A 20,210-nucleotide genomic window follows, 5' to 3' on the forward strand; every position below is an offset into this window, starting at 1 on the left:
CTGTGTTCTTCCCACTGTGGAATCCATGCTGTATACAAAGCTTTTTTTTTTTCTACTTAACAAAAAAGAGTTCAATTTGTTATCATGTTGTTTTTTTTTATAAATAAAATGTGTTTTATGCTGTGTTAGATCGGTTTGCTAGCTCATTAGAAAACTATAGCCTTTGCTGTTTTAGCTACAAGGTTTCTCTTGTTTTTAAAGTATTTTGGGGTGGTATTTTTTCATTTCCATCTCTTTTGGAAGTATATTGACTTTTATTTTATGATAATAAATATAAAAAGTGCTGTGCAAATAAATACTAAAGAATAAACAATCTGATATGAAAACGATGTGAATCTGTGGTAAAATACTCATGTGGTATACTGTAACCAGTGAAAAAACCTCCAATTAATCCATAAATGAAATATATATGATGGGGAATATAAGGGGGTATGACCAGTGCAAGCAGTATATTGTTATTTACATAGTAGCTGACTGGATAATTCATTTTATAACTTTTATTTTATGTTGATAGGGTCTGTTTAGTATGAGGTGCTCAAGTGCAGCATTAACTTTTTGATAAACATCTACACCACTGCATCATTAGAAAGGGAAAAAAAAAACGAAGTGCAAAAACAGTGTACAGGTGGTCCCCAGGTTACAAACAAGTTAGGGACTGTAGGTTTGTTCTTAAGTCAAATATGTTTGTAAGTCGGAACAGGTAAAGTTTTTAAGTGTAGCCCCAGCCAAAATAATAATTTTTAAGTTTTGTGGATAGTATAGGGAAGAGTTAACCCCCCTGTACCATTTGTTTTGCTGTCTGTATCCCTGTTCAGAAGATATCACTTCACTTTCTATCCCTATGACAACTGGGTTTTGAAAGTTTTGGGTTGTTGTGGAAACAAGGATTAGTGATAAAAATTCAGTGGAGACACCTTTTTCCAATGAGAACTCTTACAGAAGTGAATTTCCCTTGCTAGGGGTAGATTTCTTCTCACTTCCTGTTGTCTCCCTCCGTTTGTAAGTAGGAGTTGTTTGTAAGTCAGATATTTGCAACTCGGGGATCGCCTGTATACCTAAACCACTTGCATCATATCACTTACATTTACTGCTCCCTCTGATATCAATAGTAAAATTGAAAGTTGGGCACATGGCAGTTATGCCTATTCTTAATGAATAAAACTGTTCAGTCACTGGCCAATTTCCCTTTGTGTTATCATCTGCAGGCTCTTCATTCTTGAATAAAATATCTGCCTGCACCCTGTGTCTCTAGTTCATTGTGGCCTAGTCTTGCTCATTAAAATTTCCCTTCCATTGGCCAATTCTACTTTGCTTCTGTATGTAAGTTAAGCTAAGAAGGAAAAAAAGAAAATCAACTCCACCACAGCTCAATTTGCACTGCTGAATTACATCGTTGTCAATTGTCTGTGAAAAACGTACTGTTTCTTATCACTACTGACAGCTTTAACCACTCAAAGACTGCCTGCCCTCAATGTACTGCAGATGAACGGCTGCTGTAAGCAGAGCGATGTACCCGCACATCGCTGCCTGCTCCTGGGTATCGGGAGCACCCAATCGAGCCCCCGGGCCAGCATCCGCTGTGTGCAATCAACCTGTCACCAAGGATTCACAACTGGAACCTGCTGATTGGCTGTTTACATTCACAGCCCAGAGCTCTGTGTTGACATTCAATTTAGAGTTGTATACAAAGGGAATGATCTATGTGTTTCCCATTCCTGAAAAGCAATTAATTTGTAAAATTAGCACACTATACGCACATTACACATAGTTAGGCACACATTTAATCCCTTGGTTGCCCTAGATAGTTACATAGTTGGTCAGGTTAAAAAAATACATTTATCAGGTTAAAAAAATACAAGTATATCTAGTTCAACCAATAAAAAAATCATACAATCCCTCATACACAATCCTATACCCACAACAGTTGATCCAGAGGAAGGCAAAAAAACCCAGCAAAGCATGATCCAATTTGCTACAGCAGGGGGAAAATCTCTTATCCCCCCGAGAGGCAATTGGATATTCCCTGGATCAACTTTACCTATAAATGTTAGTATCCAGTTATATTATGTACATTTAGGAAATAATCCAGGCCTTTTTTATAGCAATCTACTAAGCTGGCCAAAAACAGCTCTTGAGGGAGTCTATTCCACATTTTCACAGCTCTTACTATGAAGAAACTTTTCCATATTTGGAGAATATATCTCTTTTGCTCTAGATATAAAGAGTACCCCCTTGTCCTCTGTGATGAGCTTAAAGTGAATAACTCAACACCAAGTTCACTATTTGGACACCTAATGTATGTGTACATATTGATCATATCCCCCCTTAATCTCCTCTTCTCAAGAGAGAAAAAATTCAGATCCTCTAATCTATTCTCATAGCTGAACACCTTCATGGCTCTTATCAGTTTGGTTGCCCTTCTCTGTACTTTCTCCAATTCCCCAATATTATTTTTGATAACTGGTGCTTAAAACTGAACTGCATATTCCAGATCAGCTTTTACTAATGATTTGTATGGGGACAAAATGATATCTCTTTCTCTGGAATCCATGCCTCTCTTAATACAAGAAAGGACTTTGCTCACTTTGGAAAGCACAGATTGGCATTGCATGCTATTATTAAGCTTATAATCTTCCAAAACCCCAAGATTCTTCTCCTCCATTGATTCCCCCAGTTGTACTCCCCATTAGTAAGTATGATGCATGCATATTCTTAGGCCCCAAGTACATAACTTTACATTTATCAACATTAAACTTAATTTGCCATCTAGTTGCCCAAATAAACAGTACATTGAGGTTTTTTTGTCATTTGGAGACATCTAGTAAGGACATTATTCCACTGCATAGCTTGGTGTTATCTGCAAAGACTGAAATGGTACTTTTAATCCCAGACCCTATATCTGTTATGAAGATGTTAACCACTTCTATACCTGGCCTATTCTGGCACTCCTCTCCTAAAAATCATCAATTTGTTTGCTAAAAAAATGACTCAGAATCCCCAAACGTTATATATGTTTTTTTTAGCTGAGCCCCCAGGGATTAAAATTGCGGTTGTTGGAACTCTTTATGTCAAAAAAAAAAAAAAAGTTTCATGAAAAAAAACCCACTAAAGTTAGCCCAATTATTTTATATAATGGGAAAGATGAGGTTACGCTGAGTATATAGATACCTAACATGTCATGCTTTAAAATTGCACACATTTAATGGAATGGCACCAAACTTTGGTACTTAAAAATCTCCATAGGCAATGTTTTAAAATGTTTTACAGGTTACCAGTTTAGAGTTACAGAGGAGGTCTTGGGCTAGAATTGTTGCTCTTGCTTTTTTTTTTTTTGGATCACTTTTATTCTTATTACAAGGAATGTAAACATCCCTTGTTATAAGAATATGGCATGACAGGTCTTCTTTATGGAGAGATGTGGGGTCTATACGTCCCAACATCTCTCCTCTAGGCTGGAAAGACAGAGAAAAAAAAAAGAAAACAATCTCAGCCTTTCCAGACGAGATCATGGCAGTATTTACAACTGCGAGGCCGGACGTGATGTCATAACATCGCGACCAAGCCTTTGAGAGTCATAGAGACTACCGGGGACCATATGGTCCTCGGTATTCTCTATGATGAACTTCCTGGGTCGGCGGATTCCTTCTCCGGCTTGCCAATTGCATAGGCAAGCTGGTAGAGGCACGGGAGGCAGCAGGAGGGGGAATGTCCCCTCCCTTCAACTGTAAGAATGATCAAGCAGCTGAACCGCCACTATGATTGTTGTTATGGTGAAGGGAATTGCCGGCTTCAAAAGATGATATCTGAATGATGCCTGCAGCTGCAGGCATCATTCAGATATCTCCACTCAAATTCCAGGATGTCATATGATGTCCTTCGGCTGAAAGTGGTTAAAAAGTAAGGATCCTGACACTGAACCTTGGGGTACACATCTGACAACCTTAGACCATTCAGAGTAAGAATCATGAACCACTACTCTCTGAATTTAGTCTTTTAGTCAGTTTTCTATCCATTTACAAACTGATCTTTCCAAACCTGTAGACTTTACCTTACACATCAGCCGTGTGTGGGGAACTGTATCAAACACTTTTGTAAAATCCAAATCCACAGCCCAAGGTTTTACTTACCTCCTCAAAACAAAATCAAGTTTATTTGACAACTTCTGTCTTTCATGAATCCATGCTGTCTGTTACTGAACATATTTTGTTCCAGCAAGAACTCATCTATGTGGTCTTTTATTAAACTCTTCAGTATCTTTTCGACTATAGAAGTTAAACTAACAGGTCTATAGTTACTCGGTAAAGATTTTTATCCCTTTTTAAATATAGGCACCACGTCGACCCTATGCCAGTCCAGTGGTACTATTCCAGTCATTAAAGAATACCTAAAAACAATGGCTTTAAAATTACAGCGTTCAATTCTTTTAGGACCCTTGGGTGGATGTCATCTGGTCCAGGAGCTTTATCTACCTTTATTCTGTCTAAATATTTCTAAACCATACCACTTTTGAGCCATTGTGGATCATTTGGGGCTGTGTCAATACCATCCCCAATATGGCCATGAGCTCCCCCATGCTCCTTTGTATACACAGAGCTGAAGAAGATATTTGCCTTCTGTTTGTCTCCAGTCACCCACTCTAGATTATTTTGTAAAGGGCCTACATGCTTTTTACTATTACTATATTTGAAGAATTTTTGGGGGTTTGTCCTATCTTTTGCAACCTGCTTCGTTTTAAAATGTTTGTGTCCTTGATTTCCTTTTTTACATATTCTGGTATATTCTTTGTAACATTTAAACCATGATCGTTTTCCTTCTTTTTTATATTTTGAGCCACATAGGTTTTTATTTTTAGCCTTTTAATTTTATTGCCCATGGGAATATACTTTGCAGTGAGTTTGCATGCAGTGAATTTGCATACAGTCTTTTTAGATGTTAAAGTGTTTTTTGCCCCAGCATTTCATATTCCTGATATGTGACTGTTGTACCATGTACTTGTATGAAAAAGTATCCTGTTTTCTTTGTGTGAAATATCTGGTGTTCCTTTCAGTCCCTCTGCTTTCCAATTAAAAAAACTGACCACACTAAGCAGTAGAACACACCATGGTCAGTTCTCTAGCTGTGCTGGGAACTCAGCCTGCTCTCCTCCAATGGTTAGACTTTTCCTGACATGCCCCCCCCCCCTCTGCACAGCCATTCACTGAGCAGCTCAGTGTAGTGTTGTACTTTCCCCCAGCTCTTATGCAGCTGAGAACAGAGGGAGCAGAGGGAATGTGATCACTTATGAAAAGGGTATTTATAACATTTTTTTTTAATCTTTACACAAATGTTTTACTTTCTGTTTCAATTTTAAACTGAATGGGCTGTTTTACAAGATTATCGTTTACAATCACTTTAACCCATTCCCAGTCAGTGTAATTAGTACAGTGTATGGTATTATAACTGATCACTGTAATAATATCATTGGTGATGTCAGTGGCAGTTAGTCAGTTCTCCCCAGCATCAGTTAGTGTCAGATTTCCTGCCACACTATCACAGTCACGTAAGTTGCTCATCAACGCCATTAGTTGTATAAAAAAATAAATAGAAATTCTAGTATATACCGTAGTTTGAAGACACTATAACTTTCATGTAAATCAATCAATATACACTTATTGTATTTGTTTCTATCAAAGACATGTAGCAAAATACATTTTGGCCAAAATTTATTAAGACATTTTATTTATTAAATAATTTTTTATTGGCTATGTTTTAAAAAAGAAAATATACTTTTTTTTCACAATTTTCAGTCTTTTTTAGTTCATATTACAAAAAATAAAACCCAGTGGTGATCAAATACCACCAAATAAAGCTCTATTTGTGTTAAAAAATGTTATAAATTTTGTTTGGGTGCAGTGCTGCATGACCACACAATTACCATAGCCTGGTTATGAAGGGGGTAATATCTTCCGGAGCTGAGGTGGTTAAGGCATTCTCCAAACTTATCAAATAAAGGATTAATGTTTTTTCTTCAACTTGCCCTTGAAGCAGGAAGCAGTGTTTTTGTAAAAACCATTTTTGGCATTGGTACATGTAGTGGCAGGTTGAGGCCATGCCACTAAGTGATAAGGCAGTCTGGGATAGGTTTTTGAGCAAATAAGCCCACTAATGGAACAGGTGTGTGCTGTTCTTTTAGCAGTATCAGGATTAGAGGTCAGTGCCCCACCCTCTTGAAGGGATTAGTGATTGCAAGGGGAGACAAGAGGTGCACGCCTTCACCGTGCTGTCATAGACAGGACAGGCAAAGAAGCTGAGAGACAGGGTCTAACCCAGGGGTCAGAGGTTCCTCAAACCAGAGGCCTGAGTCAGAGAGAAAGAAGCCAGGAGGTATGGACTCACCCGGGGGTCAGAGATGCCCCAAGCCAGAGGCCGGAGTCTGGGAGAGAGTCTATGGGAGATGGAACAGCTGGGAGCTCTAAAAGAAAAACACAGAGCTGGAAGGGTACTAGGTGGCCTGGAAGACCAAGGTATAAGACCCAAGCCACAGGGCCTGATGAAGAGAGCAAGGAGGCTTGAATATTGTTTTGTCTTATTGATAGTGAGAACTCCCTGCATGGGAAGATTTGTATTTGTGAACTTTTTGCTTTCTTTAAACAGTGGGCAGGAAAATGCCTGAAATGTACTTCTGGCATGGCATAAACTTACTATTTTTGCATCTACCACGAGAGATAACAACCCCATGTCACAATGTCTATAACTGCAGTGCCCTGCTTCTCATGCCTTTTTCTTTTACAAAAGCTTGCTTTTTAGCCCAAAAAAGGCCATAATGTACTAACAATATTTGCACCCCTTAGACTTCAGTGGGATGTACTGCTAATGTTCTCTGAATCTGAAGCAGTAAGACATGGATAGATTTACTCATCATGTTAGTAAAAGCCAATCATTTATTATTTTTTGTTATTTATTTAAACCCTGTGGCACCTATGTATGAAAGTGCCAAGAATTATGACCCAGATAATCTTTACATAGGTCATATTTGGCTGTACAGACACATATAAAGTGCATACATAACATAACTAAGTACCTGTGTTTCAAATACTGTTGTATTGAAGCTGCAGTTTTAACTACATGAGAAATTGTCACATGTGCAATAATTCAGAAACATGTTCAACATGTGACCACTAGGGATACGGTTTGGGTTTTCCACCATTAATTTTTTTAGTTGCCACCAAAACAGGTGTAGAGAGAGGAGTTTGCCTTTGTGGACACTTGTTCCAGTGACATCTGTCTAAGAGGGAATTTTCCTTCTTGAAATTTACTATGACACTATATACTAGTGAAATATTCCCAAAGGGGCACAGATAGCAATAGTAACAAGCCTTACAGGGATATTTACCATTCCCTACTCTATCCAAACATTTTGCCTTTAGAGAAATGTTAAGTTTTTAAAAAAATATATAAAATCTTAACTTTCAAATACGTTTTATGTATGTTGTTTTGCACATTATGACAGGCATTGTTTATATAAATAATTTCCCTGTATAAGAAAACCAACAAAACACAAGGTCAATTAAATAAATGAAATAAAGAAAAAATAAAATAGAAACAAAGGTGGTGTGGTTACCAAAGCCCAAAAAGTCTTCATTTATTTTCCTTAGAGTATCAAAAATGTAAGTTTCTAAAAATAAGCTGAATCATTTTGAAATTAGCATGTTTCATAAAACTTAGCAAAATGGAAAATAACAAAACTTACTTTTTTCTTGCTTGGGAGCAGCAACTTCCAGTTTATCTACAAATAAAATGAATACATATATTGATTTACGTGTTATTTGTTCAAAGCAGTTAAATTAATTTATTTAAAATGATAACAACAGTACGAGCAATACACAGGGTTGAGCCTAAAAAAAAAATCACTGTCAAAATGCAGTCAATAACAATGCTGAAGAGAACTCTATAATGGAACATTGAAGAAATGAAAAGCAAATTATTTTTAAATTGTGTATCAAAGCTTAAGAACTGCAAAGGCCTGGCACCATCAGGGAACAGAAATCATTGATCTGTATTATGAAATAAAATTCCAACGCAAGACATGTTGAATATGTGTTCTCTTTACTAAAGGATTTGTGAAAAAAAATAAATTTTTTCAATATTTTTTTTATTTTTTTTATTTAACAGTTCAAGGAAAATAAATGTTTTTTTAAATAAGTCTGCTAAATTCAACTGTTCAGTTCTCTTCTCTTTTTGAAAATAAAATCAACGTTCTGTCTATAAGTAATCTTTGTGGGTGCATTCTTTATTGTCACAAAATGTCCTACAGGTTGAGTTTATGAGTTCTCTTTCTCGAGAAATTCACGTAACAGACTGCTTGCCCAAAAGGTAACCCTACAAGACCTTCTTTGACAATAACTCTGCTTTAGGAGCTGCAGTTGAGTTAGCACTAAGGATCACTCAACAGCATGTTTAAGCAGCAGGGACTTTTTGAAGCTGTGGGTTGTACTGCATACAACTGAGTTATCCCAATTATGTTCCTGGCTTATCCTAAATGGACAACATCTGGAACTCTTCTGTATACTCCATTGCATATGTTGTTTGTTATTTTTTATTGCCTCCATGGTTACAAAGTACCTACCTTCACGAAATGTCTCCAGACATTGTGTGCCTTCTGGCAGGGTTTTTTTTTCTGGCTGCCTTCATAAGACACATAATGCCCGGGGTCTTTTAACCACTTAAGCCCCAGGCCTATTTCAGACACTTTTTGTTTACAAGTTAAAATCAGTATTTTTTCCTAGAAAACTACTTAGAACCCCCAAACATTATATATATATATATATATATATATATATATATATATATATATATATATATATATATATTTTTAGCAAAGACTCTGGAGAATAAAATGGCAGTCATTGCAATATTTTTTGTCACGCGGTATTTGCGCAGCGGTCTTTAACGCGCCATTTTTTGGGAAAAATTATGAAAAATCACATTTCACTGCATTTAAAAAAAAAACTAAACAGTAAAGTTAGCCCATTTTTTATATATTCTGAAAGATGATGTCATGCTGAGTAAATAGATACCCAACATGTTATGGTGTAAAATTGTGCACACCCGTGGGAAGACGACAAACTATGCTCAATAAATTTTAGGCGACGCTTTAAAATTTTTTAACGGTTACCAGTTTAGAGTTAGAGTGTAGCTCGTAGCTCGTTAATGAAATTGAGAAGGCTATCCAGGGATATTTTTCACTGAATGACTCGCAGAAGATTTCTCCGGAAACTCTGTGGGCAGCACACAAAGCCACAATCAGAGGAGTTCTGATCCAGATTTCTTCCCGCACTCTCAAGGCAAAAAAGGCTGATGTTGAGAGACTTGAAAAAGAGTTTCAAGACCTCAGCAGAAAACACAAGCTGAACCCATCCAGACAGTCGGCAGACATTGGGTGCAGTTATACTTTCCCTCAACCTTGCTCTCACAAATGCCGAAAAGAACCTGCGGTGGTCCTCGGCTAAATTCTACCAACAGAAGGATAGAATAGGCAATGCTTTAGCTTACAGGTTACATCCCAAACACCGTACATATGTTCTACCAAAGCTCAAAGTTGATGGAGGCATTCTAGCTCAGAACCCTCTGCGCATTTTACAAACATTCAGGGACTTTTACCAAAATTTATATAATCCCTCCTCATCCCCTTCCTCCTCGGATGTGAACTAATTTCTCTCCTCCGTCTCTCTCCCCAAGCTTACTGATGCCCACCGCTCAGAACTAGAACAACCATTCACGGTTGAGGAAGTCATTATGGCAATTAAAAAGTCCAAGACAAACTCTGCTCCAGGCCCAGATGGTTTTTCCAACATATATTACAAAACTTATGCTGTCACATTGGCTCCCTACCTCACTAAATTCTTTAACACTTTAAAGTCCGGCTTACCTCTCGATAAGACACTTAATTCTGCCTTTATCTCTGTTTTGCCCAAACCGGGAAAGGATCTGAGCCTGGTAAATAATTACCATCCAATCTCACTTTTCAATAATGACCTTAAACTCTTAACGAAAATTTTGGCTGACCGCATGGCTTCCTTCATCGCGTCATATATACATAAGGACCAAGTGGGATTTATCCCGGGAAGGCAAGGACAGGACCAGACTCGTAAAGCCATTGACATTGTTTCCCTTCTACAATCCCAATGGGATGGGGGGGGGGGGCACTCAAAAATGCTTTTTACTGTCATTGGACCCCCATAAAGCCTTTGACTCCATTTCCTATAATATCTGTTTGAGGTCTGTAACGACACCCCGGGTATGAAAGGGGTTACAGTCATTTAGGACATTTCATTCCCAAACACAAAGGCAGCTTACGGACACTCCACTCAGCCGAACAAGAAACCCATATGAATAATCCCCCCCCCCCCCCAAGTACGAGACAAGGCTCTGTATTGAGGGTCAAGCAGGAAACAGACAGTTTATTGAAAAGGAATACACGCTTTATATACACGTTCGAAGTAATGCAGTCACTACATGAACAATGACCCAAATCCAGCCCCCAACATCACAAAATTGTTACATAATGAGCCCCCAATACACATTACTCTTAGTGTCAATACATCCCTTAGCAGACAACAGGTGAGTTCATTAGCACACTTAACAATAGGTGAATGGAAAGCCACCTCAGACAAGAATATCACAATTTACTTATTCAGACAAAAGCAACATCGTTAAGCAATAGACAGTCTGTCTCCACATTGAACTTCCTGGAATGCCCATATAAGGATTTGTACTTCCTGGTCATGGACCTCACAATGTACAGGGAATAAAATCTTCATATTTCAAGAGAGACATCATTCCTGAATATCACTGTCCCATTTAGAGCCATCCAAACCATATCCCCAGTGATCCCCAGTTTCCTGGTCACCCCCGACCCAAAGTGACTCCCGTACAGGACAAAGAAGGAGGAGATAGGTCGTGGCTAGCCAGCAAGATGGCCGGCTGCATGTGATTGGAGCTCTGCAGACCTCCACTCGAGCTCCATGCGGAGCATCTTGATACCCACCTTGATCTGGACCTCCATGCGAGTATTGCGGTAGCTTGCGATACATACCCGGCAATATGAGTAAGGAGACAAGTAGGGAACGTCTCGCTGCGGCAACAGAACATTTGAAGGAGTTTGTGCGGACCGAGAAGAAGGAAGTAGGTCGGAGCCCACCAAACACACGGAGTGGATGAAGCAGCAGCAATACACAGAGCAACATGCCGCCGGAGAAACCAGCAAAACTTTCACTTGAACAGGTACATTCTCAACTTATGACTGCTATAACTGAAAGTAATACTATGTTGACTGGTAAAATGGAGGAAATTAGAGTGGATATTGGTTTAATACACCATGATCTGCAGGCTGTGTGAGAGCGGATGGCAGAGGCTGAAAAAAGGATATCCTCATTAGAGGATAATTACACTCCAGTGCCAAATTGTATATTAGCAGCTGAAAAGCAAGTAACATACCTTAATCAAAAAGTTGATGACCTAGAAAACAGATTAATACGCAATAATATCAGATTTGTGGGCTTACCGGAGAGGGCTGAGGGGAAGAATCCAGGAGAATTTGTGGAGACATGGATTAAAACCCTATTTCCTGAAGGCGCATGCACGGAAGCTCCAAGATGGCCGCTTGAAGCCGGAGCTCCGTCCTGCCCCAGGAATCACCGGATCCCCGCTCCGCTCCACGACATCGTAGCGTGCTGACATTGGCATCATCTGGTATGGGAAGGTCTGCTGGACAGCCCTATGTCATCGGGCTCGGTCCGCAGGGATCTCTCGGTGCTCTTTTCATCCTCGGAAATCCTGACTGAAATCCTCAAGATGGCGGATGCCGCGCTGCTGGGTCCTGACACTCCTCAGCAATCCTCCCTACAGCTGGAACCTGGATTATCAGCAAATCCTGCGGGGGGCTCCCTAGTGAGTATCACTCATGGGGGGGTCAATCTCTCCAGCGTCCACGGAGTCACTTTTGGGCCGAATGCTGCCTGTCACACCAGGGACCCCCATGGAGGCAGGGGCAGTCCCTTCCAATTCCTTTTACCCTGACTTCTCCCCAGGCCCTCAAGCTCAGATGGAGGCCATGTTTAACAAGTTTGCTGCTTTGCTGGACAGGGGTCTCATTAATACAGCCTCCAGAATAACTGGGGAAATTAAGGCTGATCTTGTTAACCTTGGAACACGCATGGAATTCATAGAAACTAAACTTGAACACACAATGCTCCAATCTAACCAGAATACCGATCGTCTCCAGGAACTACATGATCAATTAGATTCAGCCCTCCTGAAAATTGACGATCTGGAAAATCTCAGTCGACGCTATAACTTTCGCATCAGGGGGGTCCCTGAGTCCTTTCAAGATGTGCCAGCAGTGGTACACTCTATCATTACGGGGCTACTGCCGGATATTGCGCCACACAAATTGGAATTGGATAGAGCTCACAGGGCCCTACAATCCCCACGTCAGGATGGTCTGCCTAGAGGCATTCTAGTGAAACCTCACTACTATGGAGTGAAAGAGGACGTTATGCGCAAAGCTCGCAACAGTGAAAACCTATCATTCCAGTGCCTATTCAAATATTTACTGACTTATCCCCGGCCACCATTCAACGTCGCAGATCATTTAAGCCCCTATTGGCTGCTTTAATCCAACACAACATCAAATATCGCTGGTTATTCCCCTTCAACCTCAAGTTTGAATTCAGGCAAAGATCCTATTCATTTTCTTCCTTTCACAAAGGCAAGAAACTACTCCTCAAGCTGCATCTCATCTCTCAAGACCCTGGATCTCCTCCTGCATCCTTGGCTTCCGGCTCCTCCAAGCGACAACAGCCTTCCAGTCCATTGTCCCCCCTCTGGCGTCAGACCAAGCCCAAGAAATCTAAGGACGGTCGCCCACCCTGAGACTCCTCTCCTTACTTCCTGGCCTCACCTTCTTCATGGACGTTCTCTGGAAATCTCCTGAACAACAGCTGGATGTGTCTTTTCCTAGTATCTATGTGCTTTTATCTAATTTGTTCCACATAGTTTTTCTTCCTCTTTAGCTGTACAAGGACTGGGTCATATGTATTTGAATATATATTTCTATGGTTTTACGTTTGCCCCCTTGTGCTAGCTCTTTGAATCACTGGGAAACGGGTCACTGCCATGTTTTATGGTTGGACTCGGTTATTTCTGCCTGTTCGCCTGACTCTTTCCTGATTATTTCCCAGTGTGGTCAAAGTGTCGGATCTATATGATGTTTTTCCCTTTTTTTGTTGTTATTGGGTTCATGTTTTAATAAGCTGATGTTGGGGGATCCGGATCACTGGGGCGGTGATCATGCCCCTCTCCCCCCAATTATTGGTTACTGGTGGTCCAGTCTTACCAATATGGGAAATTCCCTCTCCTCAGGGGGAAGGTTTTTTCACCTATTTTTGGTCCTTCGGGACCATCTATGTTGTATGTCTTTGTTTGTTTGTCTTGTCTTTGTGGTTTTGTCTGTCTGCACTCCCAGCCGGCTTTTTACTTGCTGGCCCCAAGAACAGTTGGCTTGTTACCTGCCTCCGACCCCTTTCGGTAGGGGCGTTCTTGCACTTGTCTTATATTGCTACTCCTTTCTTCTCTCTAACCCCTCTTTTTCTTCTTCATTGACCAGGGTGACCTCATCATGGAAACTCGAGCCTGTACTGCATCATCCTCCTTCTGAAGCCGAATCACCCTCCTCATCTGGTAAGACCGTTCAATTTTTGCTAGAGCAGTCTCCCATTTGCCATGTTCTCAACTGATACTCGTCCTCCTAAGCTTAGATTAGCCTCACAAAATGCCCAAGGCCTAAATTCCCCTTCTAAGCGTAGAAATGTCCTGCACAGCTTCCACACTCAGAGGATAGATATACTATTACTACAGGAAACTCTCTTTCCGCAACATTAAAAACCATCTTTCCTACACGCTAAATATCCTACCTTCTACCTAGCGAATGCCCAGAACAAGACGAGGGGGGTTGCAATACTTTTCTCTCGCAGCTGCCCCTTTTCTATGGTATCCACTCATCCCGATCCAGAAGGTAGATTTCTTCTGGTAAAGGGTCACATAGCGGGCACCCTATATTCATTTGTATCCTATTATGCTCCTAGCCGAAACCACTTTAAATTTTTTCAATCAATGTTTGACACCCTGTCCCCTCTGTTGGAGGGGGTGATTGTTTTCGGGGGAGACTCTAACATTGCGTTTGATCAGAGTCTTGACAAAAAAGAGACCGCCGTCTCGCCAACAATTAGCTCCATCTAAGCAAAGTCTCCGTATTTGTAAACTTCTGGCTAAACAGGGTCTGGTGGACATTTGGAGGGAGACTAATCCGAATGTTAAGGACTACACACATTACTCTCATCCCCATCACTCTTTTGCTAGGATAGACCACATCTTTATTTCCTCGCCGCATGTCCCACTAGCAATCAGATCTTGTATCCGGGATGCACCCTGGTCCGACCATTCGGGGGTCTTTCTGCACCTGTTGGGAGGTGGGCAGCGTTCTCATGAATATGTTTGAAGACTGAATGAGTCTCTCCTCAGTAACCCCAGTACTGTTAGTGAAATTGACAAGGCCATTCAAGAATACTTTTGCCTGAATGACACTAAAGAAATCTCCCGGGAAACTCTCTGGGCGGCGCATAAAGCCACCATCAGAGGAGTCCTAATCCAAATCTCTTCGCGCACCCTTAAGGCACACAAAGCTGACGTGGAACGTCTTGATAGGGAATTTAGGGAACTTAGTGATAAACACAAAAAGAACCCATCTAGTCAATCAGCGGAAGCTCTTGGAGCAGCCAGACTCTCGCTCAATCTAGCTCTGACCAATAAGCCTGAAAAACACCTGCGATGGACTTCGGCTAAATTTTACCATCAAACTGATAGAATAGGCTCTTACCTCGCCCACAGACTCCATCCCAAACAATGTCTCTATGCGCTTCTTAAAATTAAAGTAGCTGGAGGGAATCTGACTCAGAACCCACAGCGTATAATGCAGGCTTTCCAAAAAATTTTTGATGGTCTCTACAATCCTAGCTCATCACCTTCTATGGAGGAGGTACAGTCTTTTCTCTCCTCATTGTCTCTTCCTCAACTTAGCGACCAGCACCGCTCAGAACTCGAAAATCCCTTTTCTGAAGATGAGATTGTTTGGACCATTAAAAAATCTAAACCGAACTCTGCACCGGGACCGGATGGTTTTTCCAATATATATTACAAAACTTTTGCACCGACTTTAGCCCCTCATCTGGCGGCATTTTTTAACGCCTTGCGCAAAGGCTCGGATCAGATTCGTAGAGCAATTGACATAGTGTCCCTCCTGCAAGCTAATTGGGATGGGGGTGCTCCACAGAAGGGCTTCCTGCTATCATTGGACTTACAAAAAGCCTTTGACTCCATATCTTGGACATACCTGTTTGAACTGCTACGGAGATGGGGGTTTGGTCCTACCTTTCTAAATGTCATTGGAGCTCTGTACTCCAAACCGGAGGCTCGAATAAAATAACAGGGCCATTACTCGACACCACTCTCGGTCTCAAGCGGCACTAGGCAGGGGTGCCCTCTATCACCCCTGCTTTTTGCCATTGCGATTGAGTCTTTGGCTATATCGATCAGGGATCACCCGGACATCCAAGGGGGCCGAATACCCATAAATGTGCATTATTTGCGGATGACTTGCTTTTATTTTTGACGAATCCATAGGTCTCCTTACCAAATGTCTGCCGGACCCTTGAGGCCTTCTCTAGGGCCTCGGGCTTGAGAATCAATTTCACAAAATCAATGGCTCTGAATATTAATCTCCCTCAGTCGGAGGTCATCAATCTCCAGTCCAATTTCAAATTCTCTTGGGCGGAATCCTCCATCCCGTACTTGGGTATTGAAATTGACACCTTCCGTGGACCGCTTGTTTGGAGCTAATTACCCTGGCCTGGTCAAACACATAGTATCCAAACTCGATGGCTGGAAACATCTGCGTATCTCCTGGCTGGGGAGGATTCATTCAATAAAGATGACCCTTCTGCCCCAAATTTTATACTATTTTCGCTCACTCCCTATCCCACTTCCCAAGCGTTTTCTACTGAGAGTACAGTCTAGACTCACCAAATTTATGTGGGGAAATAAGGGTTATAGGCTTTATCACAAGGTATTGTTCCGTTCCAGGAAACAGGGTGGATTGGGGGTGCCTAACTTGTGGAGGTATTTCCAGGCTGCGCGCTCAGCCCAGACCTCGGAAATTTATAAGCGCTCGGATATACCAGACTGGGTTAATATTGAGCGTCAGGCAGTCCCCCTGAACACCCTGGACTTCCTCCTTTGGTGCCCACCTAGGCAAAGACCTCCTATACTTTCCCCTACCCTTTCACATTCTATTCAACTATGGGACTCTCTTAGAACACATCCGGCTCTAGTCTCACCCATTAAACCATTGGCACATATTTTCCGAAACCCATTGTTTCCACCGGGCGAGAACATTCAGGCTTTCAAGTGGTGGTTAGATAAGGGTCTCTACAGGATAGGACATTTTTTTTACACACTCGAGCCCCATCACGGATACATATTGCAAAACCAAATTGAAAATGACAAAATCTGAACATTTTAGGTTCATCCAACTAAAACATTTTTTGCATTCCCTATGGACGACTAAACCCATTCCCCCTACTGTTTCCCCTTATGAAGCTTGGTGCGGTGAGTTAACGGAAAGGAAGGGTGGAATTACGGTCATCTATAATTCACTGACCTCACAGTCCTCAAAGACGGCCTATATGGAGGCATGGGAGACTGATCTAGCAAGCGAATGGTCTGTGGAAGAATGGTACCGGGCTTCCACCAGAGCATCCCGTGGTATACTTAATGTAGCATTGGTTGAGGCCAACTTGAAAGTTCTAATGAGGTGGTATTTGGTCCCCTCTCGGTTATCACGAATGTTTCCCTCGACCTCTTCTCTGTGCTTTCGAGGTTGCAGCATGGTGGGTGATATGTTACATGTTTGGTGGTTGTGCCCCAAAATTAGGGGTTTTTGGAATAAGGTCTTCAATGTTATCCGCAAGTTAACGGGTGTGGCTCTGCCACAAGACCCTTCTATAGCCTTATTGAATGTGCAGAATTTTACAGCAAGTAAATCTAACCATCGCCTCATTCACTTTATTTTGACGGGAGCCAAATTAACCATAGCGGGGGCCTGGAAATGCCCTTCGGTGTCCTTCTCTAGAGCTAAACGGAAAATCTCCTGGATTATGACCCAAGAAAAGCTGGTTAGTGTGCTGGAAGATTCTTCAGCTAGGTTTGAATCTACATGGGAGCCGTGGGCAGCTTACGTGAAGGTCCCGCTCTACTGATCGTATTGCTTTACTTTTTCTCTAGGCAGCTTCTTTGAGGGATGGTCACCCTTGGTCAATGTTCCCCTTTCCTTTCTCCCTTCTTTTCCTATTCTCTCCCTCTCCTTTCTCCTTTCTCTCTTCCTTCTTCTGGTTACTCAATGTTTGGACGTTAACAATTAATAATTGTTGATATCATTACTAATTTATTTTATAGCAATTGATCATTGGCGGGTACTACATAACCTTAGCTTAGGTTTAGACCTGCAGATAGCCGCTATAGGGTGGTGGGATGATTAGTGGCTTCTAAATACCTTTTTCTCATACAAGACCTCCTACCTGGGGGGGTCCCCTCCCTGCGCACAGCTGGTTCCCAATAGGGGTGCGCGGACGGGTCTCACCTTAGGGGGTGGTCGAATATTCTCCTTTGTTTAGCCTAAAGGTTGGGTATCCCTTGCTAGATACTCCCACTGTGCCCCATTTATTTAATGTGATAGGGGTATTCTGTGATTTGTAAAGTACCGGTTATTTACGTTTCTACGATTGTTGTAGACACAAATGTTATTCAGACGATGTATTCTTTGTATTGTTGTTATACCAATAAAAATTTATTGAAATAAAAAAACCCTATTTCCTGATAGCCCATAGAATTCCTGCAAAACCACCAGCCTCTGGAGCCCCTGCAAGACCTTTACTTGCACGATTTTTGAATTGTAAAAATCTGGATCTTATACTACGGAAAGCAAGACAAAAGGGCATCATTAAATATGAAAACGCACAAGTGTTTTTTTTTTTTCCTGATTTTCCAATAGATCTACAAAAATTGAGAGATACCTTCTTTGAAGTTAAATAAAAATGAAGAGAACAACACATTATCTACTCCATGGCATACCCTGCGAGGATGAGGGTGGAGGAAGATGGGAAAATATGTTTCTTCAATACTCCGGAGAGTGTACAAGAATGGCTTTGCTCAAAAGGAACTATAGAGTGAAAGGAAAGAAGAATCTTGCCATTTTCCTTTGTTTTTCCTTGTAATGAAAACTCTTTTTTTTTTTCTGGTAAAACAAGAAAAAAAAAGAAAAAGAAGCATGTAGATGATGGAATGACGAGGTGGGGGGAGGGAAGGGACTGGGAGTCAAGGAACTATGGTTGTTTTTTTCTTTTTTTTTTTTGTGCGTTTTTTTTTTTGGTGTGTGTGCGTTTTTTTTTTGTGGGGTTCCTCTCCCCCTTCCTCCCTCTTCCCACCACTGGTAATTCTTTGTGCCATCTCTTTTTTTTTTTTTTGATGGCTTAGCAAAATCTTTTTATATTGTTCCTTAGAAAAAACGTAACATTTTTCTGAGAATAAGGTGGGAGCTTGAGTGGAGGCCACAGCTATATTGTCTTTGCATACAAATTATTGTATGCTCAGGCAATGTCCCATTGTTTTTTTTGGAGTAAGGCCTATTGGTCAAAATTTTGTGCATGATGATTTTTTTTTTTAAATATTTTTTTTTTTTTGGTAATTTTGTTTCTAATCTTTTTTTCTTTCATATTTTTTCTTGTTACTTTTGAAGATCGCTGTGTCCTGGTGTGCCCAACTAACCTCAATAATTATATTGGAATAAAATATAAGGAGTACATTGCTACAGGGTATTATTATGTCATAGATAGACGGTTAGATATATGGGATCTCTTTTGGGAAGTGACCCTACAGCTATATATAGAAAAAAAAACCTCTAAGATGACTGCACAATGTAAGTTCCTATCATGGAATGTTAGTGGTTTAGGGACTCCCCAGAAGAGATCCCAGGTAATTACAAATATATTACAAACTAATGCACAAATTATATGCCTGCAAGAGACACATATGATCCCAGATACAACAAACCAATTGTGTAAACCCTGGATCCAATGGTCAATAGACTCGAGCTATTCAACATATGCAAGGGGGGTGTCACTGCTTGTCCATAGGTCGGTACAATGGAAGTGCTTTTAAAAAAAAGGTAGATCCTGAAGGGCAATATGTATTTGTACGAGCTCAGGTGTATGATATACCATTTGTTATTTTAGGTATACATAATCCACCACCTGCTACATTAAGTGTAATTAAAGAAGCTATGCTGTTTGCAAGTTTATACCCAGAGGCATTAGTGCTATGCCTGGGAGACTTTAATCTTCTGTGGGACCCCCTGGTGGACAGGCATGAACCCCCCCCTAAAAAGAACTCGAAAACCACTTATGTTTTGTGAATTGGGGGAAGAATTTGGATGGAGAGATTTGTGGCGAATGCCTAATCCCCGGACCAGGGCTTATTCCTGGGCCATCCCAGGAAGGGAATATCTGTCAAGAATAGATCTGGTGCTGGGAAATGATAAAATTATTTCTAGAGTTGTCTCTGTTGAATATTTGATTAGAGGAGTGTCTGATCACTCACCACTCCTGGTAAATATAGCAACAGGAATTGAGGGAATGAAGAAAAACTGGAAATTTCAGCCATATTGTTTATCACAGATTGGAATGCACGATTGTATACCTGAACAATTGCAGATATTTTTAGAAACACATGGATCCCAAAGAGATTTGATCTTTTGGGATACCTTGAAAGAATATCAACAATATCATATATTAAAAGAGCCACTAGGCAGGAAACGGAAGATCTAGAAGAGCTATGTAGAGTTAAGGAAACTGCGTTTTTGAAAACACCAACTGAAATAAATAGGGAAAAATGGGAAATTACAGTAAGAAAATATATTACACATATAACAGCAATAGCTAAATACAAAAAATTTGAATATCAAACAGAAGTACTTTGAACAAGGGAATACTTCAAGTCGTCTTTTAGCGCATATGGCTAAGTAACAAAGTACAAGTTTAGTTATAACTAATATACAGCGCCCT

At 40.7% G+C, this 20,210-nt stretch overlaps 1 protein-coding gene across 1 annotated transcript in view; it reads right to left on the reverse strand.

Moving 5' to 3' along the window:
• The window catches only part of TRDN (triadin), a gene marked incomplete at its 3' end in the record, with an annotated part of 647,190 nt that overhangs the window by 187,821 nt on the left and 439,159 nt on the right, over positions 1–20,210 (reverse strand). Inside the window, exon 26 of the mRNA XM_082250910.1 lies at positions 7,730–7,765. Coding sequence (XP_082107036.1) covers positions 7,730–7,765 — 36 coding nt within the window. The remainder of the gene's footprint in view (positions 1–7,729; positions 7,766–20,210) is intronic.

Source organism: Pelophylax lessonae, assembly GCF_965119305.1.
Source record: "Pelophylax lessonae genome assembly, chromosome: 3".
Classification (NCBI taxonomy): domain Eukaryota; kingdom Metazoa; phylum Chordata; class Amphibia; order Anura; family Ranidae; genus Pelophylax; species Pelophylax lessonae.